The sequence below is a fragment of the Hyperolius riggenbachi genome, chromosome 9 (assembly GCF_040937935.1).
Source record: "Hyperolius riggenbachi isolate aHypRig1 chromosome 9, aHypRig1.pri, whole genome shotgun sequence".
NCBI lineage: Eukaryota > Metazoa > Chordata > Amphibia > Anura > Hyperoliidae > Hyperolius > Hyperolius riggenbachi.
The window spans coordinates 42,193,232-42,206,370 of record NC_090654.1 but is presented as its reverse complement, the minus strand read 5'-3'; the positions used below and the strand labels follow the sequence as shown (position 1 = coordinate 42,206,370).

Here is a 13,139-nt window from a genome sequence, read left to right as displayed (position 1 = left end):
AAATCAAGCTAATTAACAATATAACAATAGTGTAGTGATAGTGAAGGGGTTAATGAGCTTATCACTGCCTGTGCAGCCCTTGCTAGGCCAGCAGCACTGGAGCACACACTCTGACTGTCACACAATGAAATCAATTAAGCTAATTAACGATTTAACAATAGTGTAGTGATAGTGAAGGGGTTAATCACTGAACAGCTTTAGGTTTATAACTGTGTACAGCCCTTGCTAGGCCAGCAGCACTGGAGCAAGTCTCTCAGTGAGCATTCACAGGCAAGTCTCTTCATGGAAGCCCTCCTTATTATACAGGGGGGCTGGCCAGTGTTCCTTTCTGTGATTGGGTGCCAGGGTTTAGGCTGGGAGCCCTCTGATTGTCTCAATGAGGTCAGGTGGGGCTGGCCAGGGTTCCCTTGTGTGATTGGTTGCTAGGGCTTCTGCTAGGAGCCCTCTTATTGGCTCCAGAACATCATCTTAGTTACAGTATTTCGGATCCGGATATCCACAATTTTTGGCGAATATCCGCGTTATGCGACCAAATATCTGCAGATAGCTATCCGGATTTCTACAGAAATTCGGGGTCCGGAATCCGGATCGGATAGCTGAAAAATGGTTGGATATCCGGGTTTCCCGGATATCCGGAATCCAGATGAGCACCACTGCTCTGTATGTCCCATTCAGCATTACTGCATTTTGGACACTGCTCACATCACTCTGCTGTTACACAGCCCGTGTCTCTGCAGTTCCGTTCTGCATTTCCTGGTCTGCCCAATTGTGTGTTCTGTTTTGCTCTATACTTGCACTCTATGTCCCCCATGGGATTACTGCATTCCAGAGACAGCTGTTCTGTAACACAGACTCTCTGCACCCGTTTGTGTCTCTGCACCATCGTGCAGTCTGAGGGGGAGCCGCGGCCACATGGATCAATACTACTGCAGCTCTTACCAACCTCCAGCTGGAAGCAACAGCTTAGCAGCAGAAGCTGCCCAACCTATCAGGGTGGGATCAGAGACCAGCAGCTGGAAACGGATCACATTGTCCTCTAACCTCCTCCTCCACCTACTTTTCTCCTCAAACTTCGTTTTTTTATACTGCTCCTTTCTCCTTATTCTAGCTGCAATTAGCGGGCCGTTGGTATAGGCGGGTCATTCATAAGTCGGGCATTCGTAAGTTGGGAACTACCTGTATTGGGTACATTCTACCAGGGTTATCCCAGTAGCCTAATTTTCGCTATAGTGCCCCTTTAACTAAAACAAAAGTTCACATGCAGGCTTTTTATATATGATTTTAAATAATTTGAAGCTTTTTTATTTTTTTTATTTTTTTTTATTTCAAAACTTAGTTCAATGGATTACTAATGACAAGCACCCCTAAACCCAGCCCCAGTTCCTCCAGGGCCACTTCTTGAGAACGTAAGCTGTACTTCGTATTTTATAAACTGGCATCTTCCCTGCTGGAGGACAGCTTTGATTGTGACATCTGAGGATCCACCAGCTGCACTCCTGTGTGTGGCAGTCCATAACACTCATTTCTGCCTCTAATAAACAATACGGGCAACACCCAGAAAAACCTCTGAGGGCAGACCATTGGCCTGCTGGGAGATCATCGCTTTCACCCTCTGGTAACTCTCTTCCTCGTATTGTCTGAAGATGGTTGGAAGATCCAGCTCCTCGTACAACTGCTTCACCCGCTGCACCTTCTCCTCCTCGCTCTGTCCATAGTTCTCCTGTGTGTCACAGAAAAGCAAAGGTTAATTCTACAGTCAGGTCCACCCACCCATTGTCTGTGCCACTTAGGCATAAGAATGCAGTGACCATGAGTCCCCATGAAAGTATCTCTCCCACATGCAGAAGTCACCAACACTCCAAACAGGTTTCCCCAAACGATCTTCTTTTTACTTCCCAAAGTGTGTTCTGTTTACCCCAGAGTGATACCCCTTGTCACGGACGATTGCGGGGACGCAGGCGCATCCTGGAACCGCCCGTGAAGAAAAGAACGATCGCACTCGATTCCTGCATCAAGTGCACCTCAGATCAATAGAACTAAGATTTGACGTGTAGTATCCCTCTGCTTAAAACAGCTGGGGAATCTGTCTTAGCTGAGTGAAAGCCTGGGGGGAGGTGTTAATTAGCTTGGACATATTCCCTGTGGAAGGCCCAATTTCCCTTTTGGCTCTGGGAACCAGGTGACACTTAGCTGATCTCATGGAGATGTTAATTAACCAAAGGATGCCTAGGTGCAGCCAAGCAGGCTACGAATCCACGGGAGGTCTGGACACTCTGCTCTCTGCTAAAGATCAAAGGAAAGTCAGCTGTTAGCAGCTAGAACACAACCTCAGTCTCATGGCATAATCCATAACTTCCCAGATCTGTAATATTTCTGGGGTTCCTGAGATGGCCGCTTCACCAAACATGGGGGAAGTGTAGCATGAGCCCCGGTGCTGGTTCTGAGGAAGTTTCAGAACCTTCGGAGGTAAGGACTGCCAGCTAGGCAGTTTCAAAGTGCCCTGATGATACCACAGGGGTCCCACCCCTCATGTCTGGTATCAGGGCGCTGGGTAAATCGAGACAGACCTGAAAATGTTAATAAATCTGCCCTGACCTGTACGGTTCTGTGAGATAGAGCCCATATATGGGTAGATATGATTTCTAGCCCCAGTACAAGGGGAGGGCTCATCTCATCTTTGAAGGGGGTGTATGGCTCCCCGCCCTCACTCCCTCCTACTGAAGCAGGGGCATAAGAATGGCTGAGGACCCAAACTCAGTGTCCTCCACACTGAACCATCTTGCACTCATCAGATGCCAGCTTGAGGATATGCTGGCATCCACCTGGTCTGAACTCTGAACTCTGGACTTTGAAACCAAGAACTTTATGATTCTTCCCACAATAAGGACATCTTTCCAGGAACTAAGTATTTTTCTCCCTTCTTTTATTTTTCATACTGGCTATTACTGTCTTAATAATTGTGATTTTTAATAAATTGTCTGTATATATTAATTATTTATATTGCGTGAATAAACGACTTTCTCCAAGTCATTCACTTTCCGCTACCCTGCTTATCAGCACACACAGAACTGATCCCGGGTCTCTGAAGATACGCTACTGTTTGTTTGTTGTTGGCTAGACAGAATATCGTGTGTTTAACCGTTTTATTCGCAGGATTAGTCAGTCAGTTAGTGGGCCCCACGGTCCCATAGTAACCGCGGTGGTGGCAGTTTACTCTGAACCAGTAGGTGACGTTGTAATTACCCGTGTCTCACAGGCTCCCTTCTGAGTTGTCTGCGGCTAATTCTTAACGGTTCCTGCGCATTGACTGCGACCAGAGTTCGCACGATCTGTGCGCTGGCACCGTTTAGAAGGCTAAGTGCGGTCAGCCACTGAGGGCTCCTGTGACAGTGTTAGGCAGCGGGTGGGATCTGTGTTGTGCTGAAAGTATCTACGATAGCGCTAGCGCTATCGAGAAACGAACTAATTCGTTGGTGTAGCTGGAAGGCAATATATTTTTTATATATACACAGAGACTGTGTAGCCAGTACCCCTCCCCAAAAGTTTTATTTTATTTGGCATGGAAATGTCCGGGAACTACAAGAAAATGGGCCTGGCGGACCTGCAAAATCTTTGCCAAGAGAGAGGCATTGATGTCGGCCGCAAGAAACAACAGGACCTGGTAACGGAATTGTTTCAATGGGATACCCAGCAACTGCGGGAGCCGGGAGTGTCCGCTGAAGTGGATACCAGCCCATCTGACAATCGAGGGGAACCAGAGACTGAGACTCCTGACCGTACAGAGGTTGTGCATCCTGAGGGCCCTGCATCAACAGTTACGCCGGAGAATGTCAGTGTGGACCCCAATCCCAGAGTTTCTGAAAGTACTCGCCTGGAACCGGCCAGTACTGGACTGTCCGTTTGTACTGATCCGCTAATGCAGCAGGCATTACAAAAGCTGATGGACACTGACCTGGACAAGTACCTGCAGTACATGCGTGAGGAGCGCCAATCTGCAGAAGCGCGGACAGAGCGCCAAATGCGGGAGAAACGGGAGCGGCAAGCGGCTGCTACGGAACGGGAGCTCCAACGACAGCATGAGCTAAACATGGCAAAAGTGCAACAGGCCAGCCGGAGTTCACCGCCCAGCCTCCCTGCTGAAGGAGCTGCAGCACCCGTAAGTGCAAAGTTTAAATTTGCTAATATGGAAAAAGACACAGACATTGACTTGTTTTTGCGGTCTTTTGAAAAAGCATGCCGTCAGTATCGTCTGTCCCAAGACCAGTGGGCCAGACATCTGACACCTTTGCTGCGCTACAAAGCGCTTGATGCCTTCGCAGAATTGCCTGCGGAGAAGGATAATGATTATGCTGCTATAAAAGACGCTATCATTACTAAGTACCAGCTGACGCCAGAAGCCTATCGGAAAAAGTTCAGGGCCTGGCAGAAAAAGCCTTCTGATTCGTACCGAGATGTGGCCAGCAGCTTGCTCACCACACTCCGGCAGTGGACTCTAGGCCTCACCAAAGGGTCTTATGATGTCCTGGAGGACTTGATAGTCCTGGAACAATTTCTGAACATTTGCCCTGCTGATGTACGACAATTTGTGCTAGAACGCAAGCCGGCTTCAGCAACTGTCGCTGCAGACCTTGCTGAGACTTTTGCAACTACCCGGGTGGCTGATACCCGCAGAACTGCCCCATCCAGCTGGAGAGGAGGTCAGCCCAATACTCTGGCAGACTCCCCTGCCCCTGTGAGCCGTCCGCCACAGAGGCCACCCAGCGCAGCTGCTGCACCCAGGCCTGCAGCGCCTGGAGAGGTCACCTGTCACTACTGCCGCCAGCCCGGACACATGAAATTCGACTGTCCGGAGCGGAGACAGACACCACCAGCACCTGGATCATCTGCATCACCTGCACCTCACCCACAGCAGAGGCAACCCGCCAGCGAACCACAGCCTGGATCATCAGATTTTGTCCTGTTTGCCCGCGGAAAGGAAATCCGCGACCGAACCGACCAGCAGCAACTTGTTAGAGTGAACGGCAAAGTTGTCACCGGATTCCGAGACACCGGAGCTGACATCACGTTAGTTCACTCACACCTTGTACCAAAGGAGAGCATCAGCTCCAGCCGATCCCTTGCCCTTACTGGAGTAGAGGGCACCCTTTTCCACATAGCCCATGCAAAAGTGAAGCTGGATTGGGGAGTGGGAGGAGTCCAAGAACGGGTTGTTGGGGTTATGAAGGATCTCCCAGTCCCTGTGTTGCTGGCGACTGATTTGGGCAAGCTTGTGTCCTACTATGAACCTGCCACGACCGCCTTGCCGCTCACGGAAGGAGACGGACTCTCCACCCACCACCAGGTACTTTATACACTTGGGGGAACACCAGGGGGAGGTGGGTTGAATGTACCCAGTTCAAGGGTACCAGGTTCAATAGTGCCTGCTTCAAAGGCACCTGAGTTTGATGTACAGACTGTCTGTTGTGATGATGCTGTAACTGTACCTGAGTTTACTGTACAACCTGTCTGTAATGAAAAAATGTCTATACCTGTCAATGTCATTACTGCATGCAATGATGATTTGAGTAATGTCCGTCTGTGCCATTCTGACAGTGTACCGGTGCTAGCAGTACCGCGCAGCTGCACTGCTCAGAACCCGAGCTCAGGACAGGTGGAGGGGGTTCCGGCCTCCTCCCCCTCCTCTGACCACAGGGATGAGACCTTTCAGCCGCTGGCCTCGTGTGACATGAGCCAGTTGGCTGAAACTGACAGCGCCATATTCTCAGCCGCACTACAAAGTGACCCAAGCCTGGAGGTGCTCAGGCAGCAAGCCGCTGAGCCCCTCGCAGACGGGGCCGCTTTCAAGGTGTACTGGGAAGGTGGGAGACTGTACAGTGAGTCTGTACAGCCCCCTACAGGTAGATCCCACGCGGATACCAAGTGGCTTGTGGTCCCGAGTGCGTTCAGGGGACATGTGCTGAAATCCGCACATGGTAATCCTCTGACAGGGCACTCGGGTGTCCGCAAGACACTCGCCGGTATTCGGAACCAGTTTTATTGGCCCCGGATGAACAGGGATGTAGCAAACTACTGCAGGGCATGTGCCGTCTGTCAGGAGCTGGGAAGGTCCAGGGATTCCCGCGGGGTTCCCTTAGGTCCACAGCCACTCAGCAGGGGAACCCTGCGTGGGCTGGCTGTTGACCTAACCAACCCACTGCCCGTTGTCAGCAGTCCCGGCAGACACCACGTCCGACTGCAGTGGCGCAAACGCCCTGTCCAGAACGGTCCATGTTGGGTCAACCCTGAGGGTAGCAGACTGCGACCGGTCCAGGGGAACTGAGCCACAGGCTCCAATAGGTTTTCCCGCCGTACCGGCAACTCGAGGCCCGTCAGCCAGGTTAGCGGCGCCGCCACACATCTTGCGGATGAGTGGCTAAGCCACGGACAAGGGGGAGGGCTGTCATGGACGATTGCGGGGACGCAGGCGCGTCCTGGAACCGCCCGTGAAGAAAAGAATGATCGCACTCGATTCCTGCATCAAGTGCGCCTCAGATCAATAGAACCAAGATTTGACGTGTAGTATCCCTCTGCTTAAAACAGCTGGGGAATCTGTCTTAGCTGAGTGAAAGCCTGGGGGGAGGTGTTAATTAGCTTGGACATATTCCCTGTGGAAGGCCCAATTTCCCTTTTGGCTCTGGGAACCAGGTGACACTTAGCTGATCTCATGGAGATGTTAATTAACCAAAGGATGCTTAGGTGCAGCCAAGCAGGCTACGAATCCACGGGAGGTCTGGACACTCTGCTCTCTGCTAAAGATCAAAGGAAAGTCAGCTGTTAGCAGCTAGAACACAACCTCAGTCTCATGGCATAATCCATAACTTCCCAGATCTGTAATATTTCTGGGGTTCCTGAGATGGCCGCTTCACCAAACATGGGGGAAGTGTAGCATGAGCCCCGGTGCTGGTTCTGAGGAAGTTTCAGAACCTTCGGAGGTAAGGACTGCCAGCTAGGCAGTTTCAAAGTGCCCTGATGATACCACAGGGGTCCCACCCCTCATGTCTGGTATCAGGGCGCTGGGTAAATCGAGACAGACCTGAAAATGTTAATAAATCTGCCCTGACCTGTACAGTTCTGTGAGATAGAGCCCATATATGGGTAGATATGATTTCTAGCCCCAGTACAAGGGGAGGGCTCATCTCATCTTTGAAGGGGGTGTATGGCTCCCTGCCCTCACTCCCTCCTACTGAAGCAGGGGCATAAGAATGGCTGAGGACCCAAACTCAGTGTCCTCCACACTGAACCATCTTGCACTCATCAGATGCCAGCTTGAGGATATGCTGGCATCCACCTGGTCTGAACTCTGAACTCTGGACTTTGAAACCAAGAACTTTATGATTCTTCCCACAATAAGGACATCTTTCCAGGAACTAAGTATTTTTCTCCCTTCTTTTATTTTTCATACTGGCTATTATTGTCTTAATAATTGTGATTTTTAATAAATTGTCTGTATATATTAATTATTTATATTGCGTGAATAAACGACTTTCTCCAAGTTATTCACTTTCCGCTACCCTGCTTATCAGCACACACAGAACTGATCCCGGGTCTCTGAAGATACGCTACTGTTTGTTTGTTGTTGGCTAGACAGAATATCGTGTGTTTAACCGTTTTATTCGCAGGATTAGTCAGTCAGTTAGTGGGCCCCACGGTCCCATAGTAACCGCGGTGGTGGCAGTTTACTCTGAACCAGTAGGTGACGTTGTAATTACCCGTGTCTCACAGGCTCCCTTCTGAGTTGTCTGCGGCTAATTCTTAACGGTTCCTGCGCATTGACTGCGACCAGAGTTCGCACGATCTGTGCGCTGGCACCGTTTAGAAGGCTAAGTGCGGTCAGCCACTGAGGGCTCCTGTGACACCCCTGAATGGCGCTCTGGTTACTTCCAGTATTCCAGTATCCTCTGCTATTGCATGCAGCTTGCAATTAGGCCAGACACAGTTCCTGCTGATTTGCTTTGGTCAAATTACAAGCTGGATGCAAATTCCTTTGAAGTTGTTTACAAGTTGAAAAAGAAATAGCATTTTAATGGTCATCTTCACCCTCTAAACTCCAAATTCACACTCTCACCTCCACCAACATATTCTATTTACACAAAAGTTTTTGTTGCTGCAGAGTGAACCATACCCCACCCATGTGTTCTGTTTACCTCCAGAAGTCATCTCCTGGCCAGCAGAAGCATTCAACCCCCTGTTTGTCGAATTTCCTTCCAGACCTATCCTTTGTGGTCCTTCTGTACCTCACCTGAGATCACTAGAGGCGCTTGGCCCAGACTGAGACCTGCATGTGCCATATACTCCTACCCCATTGCCTGATAAAGCAAGGTCATACCTTCAAAACATGTTGCAAAGAACTTTGGAGTGTATCAATACATTTTCTATGTTTTAAACATTAATATGTTTTTGTGTCTATTTGGAGGAGGTAAGGCAACCACTGCCTCCCCATGTTTTAAAAGTTTGTTATCTATTTTTACTTTTTTGGCTCCTGCGTTCACCTTGTACTATACAAGTCCATGACTGGTGGAGGGGTGTCACCCCTCTCCTCTGATCTACAGAGAGCAACTTCTTAAAGAGAGTCTGAAGCGAGAATAAATCTCGCTTCAGACCTCATAGATAGCAGGGGCATGTGTGCCCCTGCTAAAACGCTGCTATCCCGCGGCCTAACGGGGGTCCCTTCACCCCCAAATCCCCTCCATACAGCCGGGGAGCGCTTCCGCATTGGGGCAGGGCTAACCGCCGCAGCCCTGCCCCATACGCGTCTGTCAGCGCGTATCTCCGCCTCTCCACCGCCCCTCTCAGTCTTCCTTCACTGAGAGGGGCGGGGGAGAGGCGGCGATGCGCCGCTGATAGACGCGACTGGAGGCAGGGCTGCAGCCGTTAGCCCTGCCTCCAGGAAGAGAAAATCTGCGTCCAAGAAGACGACCAAGGTTTGCGAAGGTGGATTTGGGGGTGAAGGGACCCCCTTTTAGCCACGCGATAGCGTCATTTTAGCAGGGGCACACTGCCCCTGCTAACTATGAGCTCTGAAGCCCGGCAGCCAGCGTTATGTCGGAACGCTGTTTCAGTGCTGCCGGAGGCATCGTCACAGATCGGCATATCCGCCTCTCCACAGAAAATGCAGACCGTCTGACTCAAATTAAAATGAATCAATCCTGGATTGGAAACGACTACGCAACACTCCCTGACCCCAACCAAGTAACATGAACAATGAACATCTGTGATGGGTTAGCGTTTCCGGTCCCTGTTTATTGAACCTCTCATCTGTATTACATTTATGACTGCATGGCGACAAAACGCAAATTGCTATCCGCACGCTTCTTGTCCTCATGCAAGGCCTGGGTTGTTGTGTCTCAAAGCGTGGCCTTCTCCTCCTGCGCCACCCGTATCGTCTGTCCCAAGACCAGTGGGCCAGACATCTGACACCTTTGCTGCGCTACAAAGCGCTTGATGCCTTCGCAGAATTGCCTGCGGAGAAGGATAATGATTATGCTGCTATAAAAGACGCTATCATTACTAAGTACCAGCTGACGCCAGAAGCCTATCGGAAAAAGTTCAGGGCCTGGCAGAAAAAGCCTTCTGATTCGTACCGAGATGTGGCCAGCAGCTTGCTCACCACACTCCGGCAGTGGACTCTAGGCCTCACCAAAGGGTCTTATGATGTCCTGGAGGACTTGATAGTCCTGGAACAATTTCTGAACATTTGCCCTGCTGATGTACGACAATTTGTGCTAGAACGCAAGCCGGCTTCAGCAACTGTCGCTGCAGACCTTGCTGAGACTTTTGCAACTACCCGGGTGGCTGATACCCGCAGAACTGCCCCATCCAGCTGGAGAGGAGGTCAGCCCAATACTCTGGCAGACTCCCCTGCCCCTGTGAGCCGTCCGCCACAGAGGCCACCCAGCGCAGCTGCTGCACCCAGGCCTGCAGCGCCTGGAGAGGTCACCTGTCACTACTGCCGCCAGCCCGGACACATGAAATTCGACTGTCCGGAGCGGAGACAGACACCACCAGCACCTGGATCATCTGCATCACCTGCACCTCACCCACAGCAGAGGCAACCCGCCAGCGAACCACAGCCTGGATCATCAGATTTTGTCCTGTTTGCCCGCGGAAAGGAAATCCGCGACCGAACCGACCAGCAGCAACTTGTTAGAGTGAACGGCAAAGTTGTCACCGGATTCCGAGACACCGGAGCTGACATCACGTTAGTTCACTCACACCTTGTACCAAAGGAGAGCATCAGCTCCAGCCGATCCCTTGCCCTTACTGGAGTAGAGGGCACCCTTTTCCACATAGCCCATGCAAAAGTGAAGCTGGATTGGGGAGTGGGAGGAGTCCAAGAACGGGTTGTTGGGGTTATGAAGGATCTCCCAGTCCCTGTGTTGCTGGCGACTGATTTGGGCAAGCTTGTGTCCTACTATGAACCTGCCACGACCGCCTTGCCGCTCACGGAAGGAGACGGACTCTCCACCCACCACCAGGTACTTTATACACTTGGGGGAACACCAGGGGGAGGTGGGTTGAATGTGCCCAGTTCAAGGGTACCAGGTTCAATAGTGCCTGCTTCAAAGGCACCTGAGTTTGATGTACAGACTGTCTGTTGTGATGATGCTGTAACTGTACCTGAGTTTACTGTACAACCTGTCTGTAATGAAAAAATGTCTATACCTGTCAATGTCATTACTGCATGCAATAATGATTTGAGTAATGTCCGTCTGTGCCATTCTGACAGTGTACCGGTGCTAGCAGTACCGCGCAGCTGCACTGCTCAGAACCCGAGCTCAGGACAGGTGGAGGGGGTTCCGGCCTCCTCCCCCTCCTCTGACCACAGGGATGAGACTTTTCAGCCGCTGGCCTCGTGTGACATGAGCCAGTTGGCTGAAACTGACAGCGCCATATTCTCAGCCGCACTACAAAGTGACCCAAGCCTGGAGGTGCTCAGGCAGCAAGCCGCTGAGCCCCTCGCAGACGGGGCCGCTTTCAAGGTGTACTGGGAAGGTGGGAGACTGTACAGTGAGTCTGTACAGCCCCCTACAGGTAGATCCCACGCGGATACCAAGTGGCTTGTGGTCCCGAGTGCGTTCAGGGGACATGTGCTGAAATCCGCACATGGTAATCCTCTGACAGGGCACTCGGGTGTCCGCAAGACACTCGCCGGTATTCGGAACCAGTTTTATTGGCCCCGGATGAACAGGGATGTAGCAAACTACTGCAGGGCATGTGCCGTCTGTCAGGAGCTGGGAAGGTCCAGGGATTCCCGCGGGGTTCCCTTAGGTCCACAGCCACTCAGCAGGGGAACCCTGCGTGGGCTGGCTGTTGACCTAACCAACCCACTGCCCGTTGTCAGCAGTCCCGGCAGACACCACGTCCGACTGCAGTGGCGCAAACGCCCTGTCCAGAACGGTCCATGTTGGGTCAACCCTGAGGGTAGCAGACTGCGACCGGTCCAGGGGAACTGAGCCACAGGCTCCAATAGGTTTTCCCGCCGTACCGGCAACTCGAGGCCCGTCAGCCAGGTTAGCGGCGCCGCCACACATCTTGCGGATGAGTGGCTAAGCCACGGACAAGGGGGAGGGCTGTCATGGACGATTGCGGGGACGCAGGCGCGTCCTGGAACCGCCCGTGAAGAAAAGAATGATCGCACTCGATTCCTGCATCAAGTGCGCCTCAGATCAATAGAACCAAGATTTGACGTGTAGTATCCCTCTGCTTAAAACAGCTGGGGAATCTGTCTTAGCTGAGTGAAAGCCTGGGGGGAGGTGTTAATTAGCTTGGACATATTCCCTGTGGAAGGCCCAATTTCCCTTTTGGCTCTGGGAACCAGGTGACACTTAGCTGATCTCATGGAGATGTTAATTAACCAAAGGATGCCTAGGTGCAGCCAAGCAGGCTACGAATCCACGGGAGGTCTGGACACTCTGCTCTCTGCTAAAGATCAAAGGAAAGTCAGCTGTTAGCAGCTAGAACACAACCTCAGTCTCATGGCATAATCCATAACTTCCCAGATCTGTAATATTTCTGGGGTTCCTGAGATGGCCGCTTCACCAAACATGGGGGAAGTGTAGCATGAGCCCCGGTGCTGGTTCTGAGGAAGTTTCAGAACCTTCGGAGGTAAGGACTGCCAGCTAGGCAGTTTCAAAGTGCCCTGATGATACCACAGGGGTCCCACCCCTCATGTCTGGTATCAGGGCGCTGGGTAAATCGAGACAGACCTGAAAATGTTAATAAATCTGCCCTGACCTGTACGGTTCTGTGAGATAGAGCCCATATATGGGTAGATATGATTTCTAGCCCCAGTACAAGGGGAGGGCTCATCTCATCTTTGAAGGGGGTGTATGGCTCCCCGCCCTCACTCCCTCCTACTGAAGCAGGGGCATAAGAATGGCTGAGGACCCAAACTCAGTGTCCTCCACACTGAACCATCTTGCACTCATCAGATGCCAGCTTGAGGATATGCTGGCATCCACCTGGTCTGAACTCTGAACTCTGGACTTTGAAACCAAGAACTTTATGATTCTTCCCACAATAAGGACATCTTTCCAGGAACTAAGTATTTTTCTCCCTTCTTTTATTTTTCATACTGGCTATTATTGTCTTAATAATTGTGATTTTTAATAAATTGTCTGTATATATTAATTATTTATATTGCGTGAATAAACGACTTTCTCCAAGTTATTCACTTTCCGCTACCCTGCTTATCAGCACACACAGAACTGATCCCGGGTCTCTGAAGATACGCTACTGTTTGTTTGTTGTTGGCTAGACAGAATATCGTGTGTTTAACCGTTTTATTCGCAGGATTAGTCAGTCAGTTAGTGGGCCCCACGGTCCCATAGTAACCGCGGTGGTGGCAGTTTACTCTGAACCAGTAGGTGACGTTGTAATTACCCGTGTCTCACAGGCTCCCTTCTGAGTTGTCTGCGGCTAATTCTTAACGGTTCCTGCGCATTGACTGCGACCAGAGTTCGCACGATCTGTGCGCTGGCACCGTTTAGAAGGCTAAGTGCGGTCAGCCACTGAGGGCTCCTGTGACACCCCTGAATGGCGCTCTGGTTACTTCCAGTATTCCAGTATCCTCTGCTATTGCATGCAGCTTGCAATTAGGC

The 13,139-nt window shown here is 51.1% G+C and overlaps 1 protein-coding gene across 1 annotated transcript in view; it reads right to left on the bottom strand.

The window, feature by feature from the left end:
• Window positions 1-1,364: 1,364 nt before the first annotated feature.
• Window positions 1,365-13,139, bottom strand: part of LOC137531570 (farnesyl pyrophosphate synthase-like) — a 49,545-nt gene continuing 37,770 nt past the window's right edge. The window contains exon 10 of the mRNA XM_068251492.1: window positions 1,365-1,720. Within this exon, the coding sequence (XP_068107593.1) occupies window positions 1,532-1,720 (189 nt within the window). The 3' untranslated portion in view covers window positions 1,365-1,531. The remainder of the gene's footprint in view (window positions 1,721-13,139) is intronic.